At 41.1% G+C, this 19,290-nt stretch overlaps 1 protein-coding gene across 2 annotated transcripts in view; it reads left to right on the plus strand.

Moving 5' to 3' along the window:
• Positions 1–19,290, plus strand: part of CHIP (carboxyl terminus of HSC70-interacting protein) — an 83,211-nt gene that overhangs the window by 42,222 nt on the left and 21,699 nt on the right. Inside the window, exon 5 of one of the 2 annotated variants that reach the window (XM_087689695.1) lies at positions 10,752–10,823. The exons of the other annotated variant lie outside the window; for it this stretch is intronic. Coding sequence (XP_087545821.1) covers positions 10,752–10,823 — 72 coding nt within the window. The remainder of the gene's footprint in view (positions 1–10,751; positions 10,824–19,290) is intronic. 2 annotated transcript variants of the gene reach the window in all.

Here is a 19,290-nt window from a genome sequence, read left to right on the forward strand (position 1 = left end):
TATATATCTCATCATTGAAGTAGTATGATGTGTTTTACACCAGTCTCCTCACCTTTCATACAAGGGATACTATCGCTTGGAAGAAGCTAGTCCCAATGGTGCTTGAGTAGGATGTTAGATAGATTCTGACATCTGTTGCGTGAGAGTGCTATGGAGTCTGAGACTAGAATAGTAGGGATAAAGCAGAGCTGAGAGAGAGAGAATCGAATGTGAGTGTACCAGTGTGTTGCACGGTACACAAACAATAAAAATGTATTTATATGTTAGGGTACAAGTAAAGGGTGTGTTCACACCTGTAAGTTTATACACACGGGATTAATGGGAGTGTACACCCAATGCGGCTTTACACCCAACAACCTCTCACTTAAACTATCCAATTTCCACTAGTCGAATGCAACACTCATGTTAAGCCTTTGCAAGACTTTTAGTGAGAACATCTGCAGGGTTATCTTGGTTTTGACCTTAGTCAGCGTGACAAGGCCATCATTCAAGACTTGTCGAATGAAGTGATACCGAACATCTGTGTGTTTGGTACGTGCATGAAATATGGTATTCTTAGCCATACATATTGCACTCTAGCTATCACAACCAAGCACTAGAGTACGCGAAGAAAGACCAAAATTCTTGAACAAACGGCCAAGCCAAATAGCTTCCTTAGAAGCTTCTGTGGCTGAAATATATTTAGCCTCTATAGTACTTAGTGCTACAATTTTTTGCAACCTTGAATACCAAGAAATAGCCCCACTAGCCAAAGTAAAGACATACCCACTGGTAGATTTTCTAGTATCAAGATTTTCTATCATGTCCGAATCACATAATCCATGCATCTCTAGTGTATCCTTTCCATAGCATATACACTTGTATTGTGTACCTTTTAAGTATCTAAAGATACATTTCACTACTTGCCAATGTGGTTTGCCAGGGCTAGACATGAATCTACTAACAACTCCCATGGCATGAGCAATGTCTGGATGAGTTGCAACCATGGTGTACATCAAAGAACCACAAGCTGATGCATAAGGTATGCCCTTCATAGCAGTAGCAACTACATCATCTTTTGGGCAATCAGCTTTACTAAGCTTTGTATATTGCGGTAAAGGCACACCAAGAGGCTTAGCATCAACCATATTAAATCTGTGAAGTACTTTGCTAATGTACTTGTCTTGTGAGAGAAACGAGTGTTGCCCTCTATCTCTTTTAATGCGCATGCCCAAAATGTGTTCAGCTGCTCCTAAATCTTTCATTGAGAAGGCTGAACTCAATTGCCTTTTAAGAGTATGTAAGGTACCCTTATGCTTTTCTGCAATCAGCATGTCATCCACATATAAAACTAGCACGATAAGGCTTCCATCATCAGCCTTTTTAGTGTATAAGTAGTGATCTGCATGATAGCATTTGAATCCATGGTTAAGCGTAAAGTATCAAACTTTTTATACCACTATCTAGGGGCTTGCTTTAGCCCATACAAGTTGTGTTTTAGCTTACAAACTAAATGCTCTTTCCCTGGAATAACAAAACCTTAGGGTTGTTTCATGTACAACTCTTCATCTAGGTCACCATGAATAAAAGTAATCTTCACATCCATCTAATCCAACTCTAAATCCAAGGATCCAGTGAGAGTATACAAAACACGGAGCGTAGTTATCTTTACCACTGGTAAAAAAACCTCTTGGAAGTCTATGCCTTCCTTCTACGTATAACCCTTAGCAACCAAACGTGCCTTGTATTTAGGCTTCCCATCAATACATTTCACCTTGTAAACCCATTTATTAGGAATAGCTTTTCTATCCTTGGGCAAAGGTACAAGCTCCCATGTGTTATTCACATATAAAGACTTCATCTCTTCTTGCATAGCAAGCTTCCACTTTCTCTTGTTTCTACATGACTGTGCCTCTCTAAATATCAGAGGCTCACCTTCATCAGTCAATAAAATGCAATCCAAAGATGGCTGAAACCTCTGTGATTGCCTTCTGACACGTGTAGACCTTCTTATCCAATGATTTGTATTGATAGGCAATGGGCCTACATTCTCAGTTATGTGCACACCATCACCCGGTGCCTGATTTTCAGCAATTTCTTACTGCTGTAACCTGTTTTTGGCATGTTCTTCTTGCTGTCTTATTCCATCATGTGCATCAATTTGCTGTCCATTATCTTCTGGTTGTAGCACAATAGGTTGCTACTCATTTTCAGCATCAAAAGGGACAGAATCTTTAGCTAATGGTTGTTGAATGGCTGGCATTCATGCTGAAATTTGACCTTTTTGTCAAGGTCACCATGTGTAGCATTTTTTAGCAACTTTGCCTTGTTAAATACTGTGTCTCGACTGCGTACTATCTTGCTATCTTGAGAAAGCCAAACTCTATATCCCATCTCTTCCTCATCTCCATAGCCCATGAAGATGCCCTTAATGGATTTCATGTCTAGTTTAGTCCTTTGATTTATAGGGATATGCACAACGGCATCACAACCAAAGATGCGTACATGATCATATGAAGCAAGTTTGCCAGACCAAACCTCTTCAGGAATGTCATTTTTCAATACACCATTGGGAGAGCGATTGCACATATGAATTGTAGTTTTAAGAGACTCTCCCAAGAAGTGCTGTGGAAGATTAGTTGTGGACAACATGCATTTGACTCTCTCACAAAGTGTGCGATTATATCTTTTAGCTACACCATTTGATACAGGATTGTAAGGAGCTATTACCTTCCTCTTAATGCCATGCATCTCACAAAATTATTTGAATTCATTTGAAACATACTTGCTCCTATCATCCGTTCTTATAGCTTTTAACTTAAGCCCTTTCTGTGTGGTAACAAAAGCATAAAATCTTTTAAATGCGTCCAACACTTCCTTTTTGCTCTTTAATACATATACCCATGAATTTCTATGGAAATCATCAATAAAAGTGACAAAGTACCATGCATCCCCATGTGAATTACCAAGCATAGTGCACACATCGGAATATACTAAGTCAAAAGCATTGGACTTTTTAACGACACGAGAGTAATAAGGAGACTTCACATGTTTTTCATATATGCAATCATTACAGAAATCAAGACTAGAGCCTTTTACATCAAATCTCCCTAAAGAGGAGAGAGCCTAAAGGCCTTTTTGGCTCATATGGCCAAGTCTTTTGTGCCAAAGTTCCATTTGTGAATGAACTTTAGCCACAACCAAAAACTTGTGAGGTAATGCTTTACAATGCAAATAATACAAAGTCCCCTTTTACTGCCTTTAACAATCAGCATGGAGCCCTTGTAGACCTTTCAAGATCTACCACCAAAGGTAGTAAAATACCCTCTTGCATTAAGCTACCTAACTGATAGTAGACTTTTCTTTATGGCAGGTACATATCTTACATCTTGCAAAATCAGCTCTTGACCATTTTCAAGGGCCAAGTGAATGGTACCTACACCCTTGATTTTACATGCATAATTGTTGCCCTAGTAAACCTTGCCTAGGCAACTTGCATTGTATTCAGAAAATGACTCCAAAGAGGGAGTAACACGAAAAGAGGCATCGTTGTCCACTATCCATGATTGAGACAGCCCATCATGAGCTGAAAGTAAGGTATCAATTACCTCCTTTTTAGTGACGTGCATATCACTTGTTGCCATAACATCTACATCATTACATGAGGCTGCAACAAGTATCTCTCCAATGCCAGAGAGCTCTTCAATGACCACACTAGATGCAACATTTGCCTTTGCAACTTCTTTTGAGGGAGAGCTGTCATCATCTTTCTTATCATCCTTCTTTTTCTTTCCTTACTGTTTCTTTCTTTCTTGCTCTTTCTTGTAGTAGCGACGATCGAGCTTTTTATGCCCTTTACGTCCACATTGATAGCAAACAACATCTTGTTGTTTGCCCTTGCTTTTTGCTTTTACTCTTACTTTTGCCTTCATTTCTTGCATTACCCCTCTTTTTTGACTTGCCTCTAAGATGATAGCCTGAACCACTGCTTTCTCCACTAGACTTTCTTCTAATCTCCTCATTGAGAATAGAGCCCCTAACACCATCGAAGGTTAAAGCAGGGTTGTTGCTCAATGAAACAACCAGAGATTCCTAGCTATCAGGCAAAGTCATCAATAAGAAAATAACCTTCAATTTATCATTGAAGAACTGCAAACCAGAGTCGTGCAAGTGGCTCAAAATCCCTGTGAAAGCACTCAAATGCTTCAATGCTAGCTTAGACTCATCCAACTCCATGTTTACAAGCTTGCGCACGAGATGCACTTGATTTATTGGAGTTTTTATTTTCACAAGTGTCCATCAACTTTTTTCATATGGCATAATTAGATACAACCATTTTAATGTATAAAGACACTTAATGTCTGTAAGTACATCATTAGATACAATCATTTTAATGTATGCAATGGCCTTCTTGTTGAGTCTACCCCAATCCTCATCTATCATGGCTGCAGGCTTGACTTCCAAAAGGGCATCATCACAATCCTTGAGAAACAAAATGCCTTGCATCTTGTTCTTCCACAACTTGAAACCGGTGCCATCAAACCTCTTGATTTCAAGAAGGAATTTAGTGTCATTGTTGCTTGAAGCATTTGCAGCCATTTTTCAGCAATGCACCCAAAGATCAATACTGCAATTTATGACAACAAACAATGAGCTGAATATTCAGCTAATATCAGCTCAATTTTTCAGTCATTAAGAGCAAGGTTTAGTCCAAGTACATGTACAGCAGTAGAATGGATGACTTTCAGCAATATAACTGAAATTCCAGCATATAATCCAAGCATACATCATTGCCAGGTGACTCCCACTTGAGTAGTATCACCAAAAGTACATCTGTAACAATCCCAGATCTACAAGTGATCACTAAGGCTGCTGCAACATGACTATTCAGCAATACATCAACTCAAATGGGAGCTGCCCAACATGTGTATTGCATACATATGTGACCAAGTCAACTTCTGATACACAAAAAACACCAAGATTCTCTGCAATTTCTTCAAAATCTCACAAGTGGGAGATAAATCTCACTGCTTACAGCATCAAGATTGCTTCAACAATGTTCCCAATGTAATTTCAGACATCATTTTTGCCGAATTCTCAAATTTCAGCGAGAGCCCGGAAATATTACTGACCAGTCTGCCCCTATTGCATTAATACATGAACCCAAGAGCATAAAACGGGCGAAATTAGCAAAAATTGCCATAATCTTGCAAAAGCCCCAAAATTCTCAAGTCAAAATGTGCACCAATGTCAACAAATTTGATTCAGCTAAGCAAAATTTCATTGATATGAGAAAAGACCCAAAAATTTTAGAGCCAATGTGCACAATTTCTGTAATTTCCTGGTCAGATTGTTCTATTATGGATCACGGTTCCTGAATTCGGAAAGCCCCCAAAAATTTCAGCCAAAATGGTGGTGTGTGCTTGTGCACGCGAACACCCGACAGAGAAAGAAGAGAAAAATTGCAGGAAAAAAAAACTTTTCAAATTGTTGAACCATTTGCCTAGTCAGCCGCTTGAATTGTCGCCTGTCAGTTGCCTGGTCTGTTGCACGCGTTGGCTTGGCTTGTCGGCCACTGATCAGCCCCGTTGACAACTTGTCGAGCTGCACACGACCTGCCCCGTTGACCTGGCGTGTCCGCTGCACACGACCTGCCCCGTTGTTGTGCTGCACACAACCTGCCCCATTGTTGCGCTGCACACGACCTGGCCCATCGACCTGGCCTGTCACTCTGCACACGACCTGTATTAGTTGTCCTCTCCCTGACTCCTGCTGCACACTGGGACTGTACTGTCTCACTTGTCAACTGCTGCCTGTCCTGTGACCTGGCACATTGTTGGGAAGCGCAAATGCTATAACCGATGCTCTAATACTAGTTTGTTGCGTGAGAGTGCTATGGAGTTCAAGACAGGAATGAGCAGGGATGGAGCTGAGAGCTGAGAGTGAGGGAATTGAATGTGAGTGTACTAGTGTGTTGCATGGTACACAAAGAATCTCTTGGGCGCTTTACACCCAAGAGATTCTTCGGAATGGTATGTCATGTTGTGGACTTGGGCTTCCATCTCCTCTCAATTCATGGCCTTATCTAACTCAGAGTACTTGGTTTGTTTTTATTGAGTAGACCGTCATGTTGAGGATTCCACTTCAAGAGCCATACTTGTAATATTGGTAGAAGAGGGGGACTAATATGGGCTTCATTCCCCTTGGATTGTGAGGGCCTTCCAAGATACTTCTATTGTTGTACCTATTCTCATCTGTGCATCACCCATCCCAGATCTTCTATCCCATCCCCTATCGTCTCCTCAAGTGGTTTTCTTATAATTCCCATTCCTTTCAGAGAAGGATGATATTCGTGATGCAACTATGGATTCCTTGACCCTTTGTGTTTCAAAGGGGGATTCCTAGGATTTTGAGGAGCTTCTTCACGGATTGCATTCATCTTTGGCCTTTCTTTCATGGGGTGGTCTCTTTCCTTCGTCATCGAGCTACCCTCCCTTGTTGCTTGCATACTCATTCCATTGCCCTTATCCCTGTTGTTCATGTTTAGCACATTATGGTTTCTTCAATAAATCCTCGCTATTGTCTCTTAGTTGGGTACCAGAAGCTTCATTCACCCACCCGACTTAAGTTTTCGAGAGTGATTTGTTTGAGGTCTCTTCATTACCATGGTCCTAGGGTGGCCTTTCATTTGATCGAGCTTGTATTTGTAGATGGGCTTATACTCCTTAGCTTGACATTCTTCATTGACACACTTCATTGTTTGTATCACTCCTCTTGCCATCGTTGAATTCATTCCATCTCCTTTGGCCGTTTACCACATCCAGGATCTAAGAGGGGGTCTTAGCAATCGTGTTTGTTATGCACAATCATCTCTTGCTTGTGAGCCTCAATTTGAGTCAAAGGACTTTAGGAGCTTTGACATTGTGATTATTTGTCAATTTATGTGTTTTAAACACTTCTAGTGGAGGTGCCACCAATGCATTTTGTTTCTGGTAGAGTGACCATTTTTGGTTAATCGGGTGGGTTGAAATGGACATCCACATATTGGGCCTAGATAGTTTGTATGCTAGTTGTGCGCCTCACTCCATTCTCTCATTGATCTATCAAATTAGCCAACCCTCCTCATTCTTCTCTCATCCCCTTGCTTCTATTTGGTGCCCACACTGACGCTTTGCGTTGTGTGTTGGGGCTCACTGTTGTAGCCTTGTATCATATTGTCATCAATTAGTTTGATCCTTCTTTCTATTCAGTCTCCTTCTTCTCTACTCGTTCTTTGTTTACTATTTGCTCTTTCTATTCAATCTCCTTTTTCTCTATTTGCTCTTTGTTTGCTTTCCTGTCTGCTACACACTCTCACAATTACTTGGTTTTGCTCACTAGAAATTGAGCATGCTGTGGGCATCAATCGGATCAAGCAATAGGTGCATATGTTGTTTGATTATGATGTTGCATACTTTGCTAGTGGTTATACACGCTGTTGAGAAACCCTTCACCCTTCACTCACAGTTTGCGTTTTTGCGTTTCTGCGTTTTGTGTTTAGGGTTTGTAGCCCCAAAAAGGGCTGTTATCCTAGACTGGTTGTGTTTATAGGCCACTCTCTCATTCATTCCTCACGGTTGATTCATTTAGTCTGTCACCTCTTCTCTCCAGCCTCTCCACTATCCTCACACCCCTTCAGGAGGACATTGCAGTTCGTGGTTCGTGGCTGTCTTCATCATCTTCCTTGTGCTACGGCACCCTTGTTCCCTTGTATCACATTCACTCCATGATTCAGATCTTCATCATTCCATTCATCAGAGTTTCTTCTCTCTTCTCTTCTCTTCTCTTCTCCATGTTTGCCGAGTTCACTCTGTGTTTCTCCTCGCAAACCCTACTGTCTCGCTGGTACGTTATCTTTTGACACATGCTTCTATCACAATGCAGTGCAAGGACAATTGTGAGGATTTGAGGGGGAGGTCTACTATGAAATCAAGAATTTTAAATGAAATACTCTTTGGCCACTTGAGAGTTGACACTTAAAAGTTGTGCATATGTGAGATACAAATGTGAGTTTAAGTTGAATGTGCGTCCCAATGACAAGGCAATCCTAGCTTAAGCAACGAGGGTCATTGATAGAAATTGTTGTGGACACAACAACACGTGCTAGTGGATGCCTGTTGTCAGATCTTGGTCATTGACATTGAATTTCTTCTTCAAAATTGACTTTGGTGTCATGGGGGTTAGAGATATAATTGATTTAATGCCTTAGACTTGGTTTGTGGAAAGTTTGAACATTTTCAGTTCAAAGAGGCTAGGAATTTAAAACTGAAGCTGGAAATTATATCTAGAAGCTGAGTTTGCACACGCAGGTTTGACACTTGGTAGTTGGCTAAGTTTGGTGCCATGCAAAGCTGTGTGAGGTGGTTTTGAGGTAGATCAAAGGGTGGAGATCTCAGTTTTTGGTTGGAAGAGAGGTGTTGTAGCACCATGACAGCAGGGCAACCTGTCTCAAGGGTGATTCTGGAGCTGAGGGGCTTTTGGGTAATCTGGTTTTTTGGATAAATGGGGGCTGGAACAACGAGCGACAGTGGTAGGAGGGTCAACAACAGTACGCGACAGCTAAAGGAGGCATGCAGCAGCTGTGACAGAATTCGGCTCTGATATCTGAGTAGGTGACCAGTTTTGTGGGTGAAGTTGGGGCTAGACAACCTGATTCTTAACATGTTTCAAGGCAAGAAATGGATGCCAGTCATTGTTTGAGGGCTGAATTGCAGATTTCTCTCTCCTTTCTCCTCTCTCTCATCTATGCTTGAAGCATGTGCCATCTGGTGAAGAGAGTTGCAGACTTGAGCCTCAAATTTGAACCTAATGTCATCAATTAGTTTGATCCTTCTTTCTATTCAGTCTCCTTCTTCTCTACTCGTTCTTTGTTTACTATTTGCTCTTTCTATTCAATCTCCTTTTTCTCTATTTGCTCTTTGTTTGCTTTCCTGTCTGCTACACACTCTCACAATTACTTGGTTTTGCTCACTAGAAATTGAGCATGCTGTGGGCATCAATCGGATCAAGCAATAGGTGCATATGTTGTTTGATTATGATGTTGCATACTTTGCTAGTGGTTATACACGCTGTTGAGAAACCCTTCACCCTTCACTCACAGTTTGCGTTTTTGCGTTTCTGCGTTTTGTGTTTAGGGTTTGTAGCCCCAAAAAGGGCTGTTATCCTAGACTGGTTGTGTTTATAGGCCACTCTCTCATTCATTCCTCACGGTTGATTCATTTAGTCTGTCACCTCTTCTCTCCAGCCTCTCCACTATCCTCACACCCCTTCAGGAGGACATTGCAGTTCGTGGTTCGTGGCTGTCTTCATCATCTTCCTTGTGCTACGGCACCCTTGTTCCCTTGTATCACATTCACTCCATGATTCAGATCTTCATCATTCCATTCATCAGAGTTTCTTCTCTCTTCTCTTCTCTTCTCTTCTCCATGTTTGCCGAGTTCACTCTGTGTTTCTCCTCGCAAACCCTACTGTCTCGCTGGTACGTTATCTTTTGACACATGCTTCTATCACAATGCAGTGCAAGGACAATTGTGAGGATTTGAGGGGGAGGTCTACTATGAAATCAAGAATTTTAAATGAAATACTCTTTGGCCACTTGAGAGTTGACACTTAAAAGTTGTGCATATGTGAGATACAAATGTGAGTTTAAGTTGAATGTGCGTCCCAATGACAAGGCAATCCTAGCTTAAGCAACGAGGGTCATTGATAGAAATTGTTGTGGACACAACAACACGTGCTAGTGGATGCCTGTTGTCAGATCTTGGTCATTGACATTGAATTTCTTCTTCAAAATTGACTTTGGTGTCATGGGGGTTAGAGATATAATTGATTTAATGCCTTAGACTTGGTTTGTGGAAAGTTTGAACATTTTCAGTTCAAAGAGGCTAGGAATTTAAAACTGAAGCTGGAAATTATATCTAGAAGCTGAGTTTGCACACGCAGGTTTGACACTTGGTAGTTGGCTAAGTTTGGTGCCATGCAAAGCTGTGTGAGGTGGTTTTGAGGTAGATCAAAGGGTGGAGATCTCAGTTTTTGGTTGGAAGAGAGGTGTTGTAGCACCATGACAGCAGGGCAACCTGTCTCAAGGGTGATTCTGGAGCTGAGGGGCTTTTGGGTAATCTGGTTTTTTGGATAAATGGGGGCTGGAACAACGAGCGACAGTGGTAGGAGGGTCAACAACAGTACGCGACAGCTAAAGGAGGCATGCAGCAGCTGTGACAGAATTCGGCTCTGATATCTGAGTAGGTGACCAGTTTTGTGGGTGAAGTTGGGGCTAGACAACCTGATTCTTAACATGTTTCAAGGCAAGAAATGGATGCCAGTCATTGTTTGAGGGCTGAATTGCAGATTTCTCTCTCCTTTCTCCTCTCTCTCATCTATGCTTGAAGCATGTGCCATCTGGTGAAGAGAGTTGCAGACTTGAGCCTCAAATTTCTATCCCATTAGCAAGTTTAGATCGATGTTCATAGTACACGTTAGCTTTAAAAAAGGTGAATAGATGGTGTAGATTCAAAGTAGAGAATTGGTTGATTACTTGAATGATAACATGATTTTGTGATGTTGAGCTTCATTTTTTATTTATATCAAGAGGGTACTAAGCTAGATTTATCAAGTGAACGACATTTTTTAATTGATTAGTGTATGTGTTTTCTACCAAAACTGATCTTCATTTTGGAGATGGGAATTTTTGTCTTGTGCTTGTCTTATGTTCTTTTGGTTGGTTTTGATTCTAGGCACGGTATATGCTAGGACTTGCCTTGTTACAAAGCAAACAATATGGAGAAGCAATCAAACAACTTGAGAAGGTTTCTTATTCTTAACTTGCAAAACTTACTCTTGTACATTCCTTGGGAGAGAGGCAAGGGCTGTAGGGGGAGAGGGTAATATAAAATTCATGTCTTCAAGAAGCGTGCAATGAAAGATGCTCATACATTCTCCATTAGGGAAGAACATAAAATTGTTATTTTAAGGCTTGACCAAAAAGGGACTCTATGATTGTTTTTTGGCTATTCCTTCTCTCACGTAGGTAGTTCAAAAGTCTATTGTGCTAGAGGACTTGAAGTAATGGTAGTGATATGCTCTATGTTTTTTGGGTCCTTCTTAGTTGGTGGATTTTCTTAAGAGTGACAATGTTGTGGCCCTTGCTATGTTGTGTGTGTGTGTGTGTTTTTTTTTTTGGTGTGTGTGTGAGAGAGAGAGAGAGTCATATTAACGTCTACAAAAGGCCAAGTTGGCCTATGAGACCAAAAGGTTACATACAAAATGTCTAGGAGGTGTGTGGGTGAGTGTTATGCACTACACAATGATCGCAATACATGCAATAGCAAGAGGCACATATGTATCAATTTGGAGACTTGTATTATTTCAAAGAAAGGCACATCTTTAGACTACACCCTTGTGACACAACACACATGAAGGTTCACCACAAAGGATAAGATTATGTAGAGTTCACTTGAGCTCAATACTATCCCATTATTAGTCCCTTTGGACCTTAACGGAGGCACATACCTACAAAAACCCAACTAGGGAGGGAGATCCTCGCACACACTTGCACACACTGGTTAATATCTTGATTGATGTAAGGCTTCCTTCCTTCAACTTACGCTTATTCAAGGTCTTAAGATAGCTTATGCTATCAAGTTATTCAACGTTTGGTTGTAAGGATTCCTTCCTTCGGCTTAGGCTCATTCAAGGTCTTAAGGTAACTTATGCTATCAAGTTATTCAATGTTTGGTTGCAACAACTTGGACTTGGGGGTCTTAAGATCGTTTAATAGCATATCTTATCAAGTTGGTTAGTGTTTGTCTATCTAGAATCTTTATTTCCTTTCAGTCCATTGTTGACTCTATTACATTGGGTGAGTGGAGTGGACAAGGGGGATGCGTATGAGATTCTAGATTAGATGTGCATATGGTATTTTCAAAAGCTAATCATCAATCTTGAACCATTCATACTTTTAGGTTTTCTTTTTTAAAGCAAGCTTTATATGAAAGAAGCTCAAGTGGTTGCTAGCTTCAATATACTATTATCCTTAGCTTGGCTTGAAAATGGCTTTGCATGCCAAGCTTTGTATGGGTGATACGAAGTTGCTGCATTGTTTGGGTCAAGGCATTGGAACTTTGCCATGGTATGCCGGACCTTGAGGGAGGTAATCCATTAGGTTCCCTTAGCCTTTGTCCTCTTAACTTGTGGAGTGAGGTCCCGTGGTGTTGTTCCCATGGTCCTTCCATTGACTTAGATTCATTCAAGGGTCTTAAGTCATCTTGTATGATCAAGTTTGTCAATGTTTGCTTGCAATGACTTGGACTTGGGGGTCTTAACACAACTCATCAAGAAGGTCAATGTTTTCTATGACCCTTTGTTTCCTTTTAGTCCACTGGTGACTCTATTACATTTGATGATTGGAGACTTCAATATGTTGTTATCCTTAGCTTGGCTTGAAGATGGCTTTGTATGCAAAGCTTTGTACATGTGATACCAAGTTGTCTCATTGTTAGGGTCAAGACAATAGGACATTACTATGTGTGCCACACTTTGAGGGAGGTAGTCCATAACATTGTCATACGTTGAGGGAGGTGGTTCATTAGGCTCCCTTAGCCTTTGTCTTTTCAACTTGTGGATGGAGGTCTCATGATGCTTTTGCCAAGTCAATTACTTGGTTGTTTTCCTTTGCTTTTTTATTGGTTATTAATTATTGCCTTTGCCTTAGACAAACTAGTTGAAGCAGCTTGCTCCTTTGCATGGAAGGTTGGGTCCCATTGAATAACACCTTTCCTTTCACTACAACTTCATTTGGTGTTGAGGTACTTGGAGGGGAGCACTAAGTTGTTGCACTTAGCTTGGATTCGGCATTAATAGAGGCATCATTTGGGTGCTTAGGGTGACACCCATTTCTTTGGTGCCTTGAGTGTCAATGATCCATTGGATTAAGCTGGCATTACTTGGCACGGTACGCAGTTGGAATTCTGAGAAGATGCATGAAGGGGACAACATGGATGTCAGAAGTGAATGTAGTGATGGAAGCGTGGAAAACGGCTATAATAGATTGCTGAACACAAGAGATAAAGGAAAGAGAAAGAGAAACATTGCAAAACAAAAGAACACTACAGAAAGAACTCAGAAGCAAAGAGATACTCGGGAAATGGAATCCATATACGAAGTTATGAGACAATATAGAACCAATGTGATGACTGTGAAGGTACTGGCACCTGCTTCTCTCCCTCCACTAGAATTGTCAAATGATGAATGACAGATGATGCATAATGATAATGGCTATGGAGGAGGAGCTTGATTATATTGGCAAAAATAATGCCATAAATGATGTCAGGTCGGCTAGCATAAAATGCTAAAAATGACCATAATATAAAATGCCTAAATAATCTAGGAAATGTTCTAGTGCCCTAGCCCACTGACATGCATAGACTCAATCATGAATTGACATATCTGCTAACACCCTCTCTCTGATCATGGGTGATCTGATACAATACAATATACAATGATAAGGTCCCATCATAGTACATACAACAAGGACCACTAGAGTAGAACCATGGATACCCAAGTACTGGGTGCGCAAGTCACCTCCAAGGTGCCTCGGAGAGAACCTGATGTCAATGTCAGTTGTATCAGCTCTTGAAAATAGAGAAGAATCATAGTAGCTTGCAACATCTGTCAACAATGTTTCTCACCAACATACAAGACCGTCCTATCAAAAGTGCCTTTGAACATATATGACCATGCCGCCTTTGGCTAGACCGCTAAAGTGTCCACTCATGTGAACTCAGTCTAGGAGGCAATCCTGCTCTCTATCAAAGGACCAGCTCATCATGAACTTGAATGTCAATCCTAGCTCTAGGATTTGACCTTGCCAAACTTTGGTCGATGTGTCAAGGAGACCCCTCTCAAGAACCTGTGCACCTGTATATCTACATAGATGAGGTGTACCAACCCCATCTCACCACCTTCTCACACTCCCTCTCTGACATTAGAGAGTTATGAGGGATGGCCGTATCATCTCTACTAGCAATATGGAAGGGAGGCCCTGGCAGCCATCATAGGAGCCACATACTAAACGTGGACCTGGAGATGAGGAAGAATCGCCGAGAGAGTCATCACCCTTGTCATCGTCCACACCTGCTCCTTCTGTAAATCTACTATTATCTGGCAGTCTTTTCGGAGGTGTCCCTTCTTACCACAATAATAGCACTGAGACGTCTTCTTCTTTCACCTTATGGCACCTTGCTCTAAAATTGGAACATCTGAAGCACCGAGAGATAGCATCCTCACGGAAATCGGAAGTTAAACACATCAAGTCTTCAACATAACACTTGTAGATGAGGAAATAATGTCGGCATGCTAACCATCAGGAGGAGATGCTGGAGGAGCCATGAGGAGGGAGATATAGAGAAGATGAAGAAAGACAAGGGCAAGGTTGTCATGTTCGATGGTGTTCGATTAGTACCGGTCGATACTAGTACGGTACTAATCAAACTAATAAATCTTGGACCTACGTCCGATGAAAAAAATTATATATATAATTTTGATTCCTATACTTAATGTTGGACTCAAAACAATATACTTTAAACATTTAGCGACTTTATACCAAGAGTTTACATATTAAGAGCTTGAGGATAGAGAGGATGGTCGATGAAGAGCTTGAAAGTAGAGGTAGGGTGGAGATATGTTGAAGGAGAGCTTAAGGGAGTGGGATTTGAGAGTTTAAGGAGAGAGAGTTTGAGAATAAAGAGCTTGAAAGTTGAACTTGAAATTAGAGAGGGAAAGAGTATATTGCGAAGAGAGAGAGAGAGAGAGAGAGAGAGTGTGTGTGTGTGTGTGTTGGGGGGGGGGGGGGGTGGGTGTGGGTGTGGGTGGGTATGTACAAGTGTGTTGTGGAGAGGAAGGCTAAACAACACCTATGGTTTACCCCAAAAGTGACCCTGAATGGTCATAAACAGACACTTTGAAATAGTTGGATAGTTTCCATTAGATGCCATTAGACGTAATCGGACATGTTGTATTGGACAAGACAGATCAGACGAGTTGACCCATTTGTCAGATGTGGACAACTAGGGACAAGGGATCTTTAGGAAGAAAAGTATGGCAAAAATATAGACTCACAAGGATGGCATGAGTTCAAAGTAGTAAAGAAAGCACATAGAGAAAATATCAATAGTAACCAAAGTGTAGTGATGAGAACATGACAACCGGATGCACATGAGGCTGATACCATCTTAGAAGTGGATGCAGTGATGGAAGCGTGGAAAATTGCTGTAATAGACTGCTGAACACAAGAGACAAAAAAAAGAGAGAGAAACACTGCAACACAAAAGAACGGTGCACAAAGAACTCAAAAGCAAAGAGATACTCGAGAAATGGAATCCATATACCAAGATATGAGATAGTACAGAACCAATGTGAGTCACCGATTGTGAAGGCACTGGTGCTTGCTCCTCTTCTTCCACCAAAACTGTCAAATGAAGAATGAGAGATGATACATGATGATTTTGACTATGGAGGAGGAGCCTGAATAAATAGGCAAAAAAATGCCATAAATGGTGTTAGGTCGGACAGCAAAATGCTCAAAATGACCATCATAAAATGCTAGATAAAATGCCTAAATAATCTAGGAAATGTCTTGGTGCCCTAGCCCATTGACATGCACAAACTCAACCATGAATTTGTTAGCAGTCATGTTTGTCATGCCTTGTCATCTCCTACCTGTGAGCCTTAGTCTGAGTCATGAAGATGATAATAGAATTAACATATTCTCTAACAATGGATGCCTATCTTACATGGATTACAAATTGGCATGAGTAGTTGGTGAACATTGATGAAGAGATATCCAAGAGCTTTCTCGTCTCTATTGTGTTTGGTGGACTTCCATAATCATATCTAACATTTGCTATCACCTTGCAACTATTTGCTTAGGGCAATGGGCATCAATACTCTATTGATGAATTAACTGCACTTCTAGTTTGTAGGTGAAGCAGAGTCGTCTCAATCACTTTGCTATTGCCTTGAATGATCAAGCCTTTGACTCCTCTCATCATAGCGGCAAAAGGAAGTTATCAAGTTCTTCATCTAGACATCATAAAAGAGGGGGACAAGTGGGAAAAGAAGAGATGCAACCATTGCCACAAGCTAGCGCATGAGATCTCTGAGTGTTACAAGCACAAGGTTGTGAAGCAGGAGAAGAAACAAGTCTCATTGGCTGGTACAATTACCGTGTCTAGTACTCCTAGTGGTGGGACGGATGAGACAGATCATCTTGCAAAAACTTTCTGTTCATATGCTTTTGCAATGCCTTGTTCGTATGATCCCGCCACACATGATGTAGGCCTTTTAATGAAGGACAATGATCAGCATTGGTATGTTGATAGTGGTGCTAATAAGCACATACACCTTAGGTAGGCATTTTTTATTTCTTTGGTTGATGCTACACAAGGGGGCATTGTTATATGTGCCAATAATACTACTTATACAGTCAAAGGCATTGGAAAAATCTTTTTATTATTGTAGTGAATGGGGATATTGTTACCTTAAAGATATTTTGTATGTACTTGGCATTCATAAGACCTTGTCGTCAATGTTAGTCATTGCTACTAGTGGCTTTGAAGTTTTCTTTGTTGGGCTAGGATGTGTGGTTAAGGACACGCATAATGATGATATGATTGCCATTACTGGTACTTCATGTTGTGGCTTGTACAAACTTGATGTTTACGATAGCCACCCTGATTTGGATGTTGTGGTTGTGGATGTTTTTGCCTTATGTGTTACTGAGTTATGGCATGCTCGGTTTGGGACTTCAATTTTGATAGCTTGTTATACTTATACAAAGATGATATGGTGCATGATTTGCCTGAAATATGTATGCCTTGTAAGCATACATGTGAGGGGTGTTTGCTAGGAAAAATACATAGATTTAGCTTTCCCAAGGATGGGTGTGTGGGGCATATGGAAATTGCAGCTTGTGCATAGTGTTGTAGTGGTGCTATGTGCACTCCCTCTCTTAATGGATGCATTTACTTTGTCACCTTCATTGATGACTATACATTGCATACTTCATTGGTTGGCTTGAAGGCCAAGTCAAAGGTATTTTCATGCTTTTCACATTTTATTGCCATGGCTGAACTCTAGTGGCTGCAAATTGGTTACTCTCTGCACTCATAGAGGAGAGGAGTACATGGGAATTTGCAGCATTTCTTTCTTCTAGGGGCATTATTCATTAGTGCACTACGCATTATACATGGCAATAGAATGGTCTGCGTGAGTGCAAGAATAGATCTCTTTTGGAGATGGCTAGATGTATGCTTGAAGGAAAGTCTTTGCTAGATAAGTTTTTGTTGGATGCAATTTATATAGCTTGCTATGTGCTGAATTGTGCACCTTCTTGGGCATTAAAGAATGGAATGCGAGAAAGCCACTGGTTACACACACGCATACGTTTGGATGTCTTGCCTATACTCATGTTCCATCTCAAAAGAGAGACAAGTTGCAAGCTATATGATTAGATGCATTTTTATTGGGTACAAGAACAAAGGCTATAGGTTATATCAGCCCGCTATAGGCTAAGTGATTGTCAATAGAGACATTGTCTTTGTTGAAGATTCAGAAATGTGCATATTACACTTTTGTCAGCTACTTGTATTTGCATTGACATTTAGAGTGCATTGGTAGTTGCATGAAATCTAGTATTTCATGCACGAACAAAACACATTGAGGTGCATTATCACTATATTAGAGAGAGACTCCATAGAGGGGAGATGGATTTGGTTTATATGCCTACACATGACAACATAGCAGACATATTCATGAAGGCTTTATCCAAAGAAAAGTTTGAAGCTTTTCGCAAAGCTTTAGGCTTACTTCCATTTGGGGATTGGTCTGTCACATCCTTGTTGCGATCACATTAGGGGTTTGCTAAATATACCTTATATTTTCCTTTGAGTCGTTTTAGTGTGAATACATCCTATTCATGGGCACTTTTTACCCTCTTGCGTGGGAGGGGTATTTTCCCTGTGGTGAACACTCTTCTGTGTGTAGGTCTATATAACCTTAGGGTTGTACCTTGTACTTGTGGAGATATGATAGGGATTGCAAAAGAGAACACCAGAGTGTATGACCACAAATGAAACATATAGAACTCAAACACAAACACAAAAATGCAAAAAGGCAAAACACAAACAAAAACACAAAGAGAGAAGAAAGATAACTCTAAAGTGAATGAAGGAATGCTGTAAATGAAGGAAATAGTGTACAATATGCTCAAGGGCAGAGCTGTCCAACAGCCCATGGCTCTTGTGGGAGCAAGCTAAGGGATTAGTTGGAGTGTGATGCCCAATGGAGATAGATTCGGAGTGCTGTATTCACTAGTTAGAGGTGAGATGATGTAGAAAGTGCAAGGGCAGCAGGCTGGAACCCAAAACACAACGGTCTTTGGGGTTGGAATTGGTAAATGCAGCAATGCCACTACTTGAAGATGATGACAATCAATCATCAATAGTAGTGGGAGACTGGGCAATAACTATAGGAAGAAGATTTGATGAAGATTAAGCTTGCACTGCAGTAAACGCAAGCTATATGATGCTTGAGAAAAGGCTGGACAACAAGATGGCAGCAGTGGGAGCAAGCTAAGGGAGTAGTTGGAGTGTGATGCCCACCGAAGACAGATCCAGAGTGCTCTATCCACTAGTCAGAGGTGAGATGATGTAGAAAGTGGAAGGGCAGCAGGCTGGAAAGCAAAACACAACAATCTTTGGTAAGGGAGTAAAAAAAACCGCTGGTGAAAACAACTTAGGATCTGCTTAGGATTACTCTGCATAATGAGATGCATAGATGAATGCTGTTGGGATGTAAAGGTCCTTTATTCACCTCCGTGTATTTTACACGTGTATTGTTATGTTGTACATGTGAATACACCCTTACGGGCCCTAAGTATAAATACATTTTATTCTTTGTGTACCAACACATTGTTGGTACACCCAAAATCTGTCCGTCACTCTTACTCTCACTCTCACTCACCTGTTCACTTCCTCTGTTGCAAATCTTCACGCTTCCGCTACCCGCGCGCTCCAACAATTGGTATCAGAGCTGAGGTTAAGGTGCTCGCGCTCCTCGAAGTCCGTGTGAGACAACACCAGCTCTTCGCTCGCGAGAAATCAGTAAGTCGTCACTGTTTCCAGGCACATGTATGTGCTGGACAGTCAGGCGACAGTGTTGCAGGTCACGTTTTGTGCAAGCGACAGCCTGATAGACAGGCGACAGGTGGTTTTTGAC

This window comes from Lygodium microphyllum, chromosome 12 (assembly GCF_053477565.2).
Source record: "Lygodium microphyllum isolate KBCC chromosome 12, Lygodium_microphyllum_v1.1.10, whole genome shotgun sequence".
Taxonomy (NCBI): Eukaryota; Viridiplantae; Streptophyta; class Polypodiopsida; order Schizaeales; family Lygodiaceae; genus Lygodium; species Lygodium microphyllum.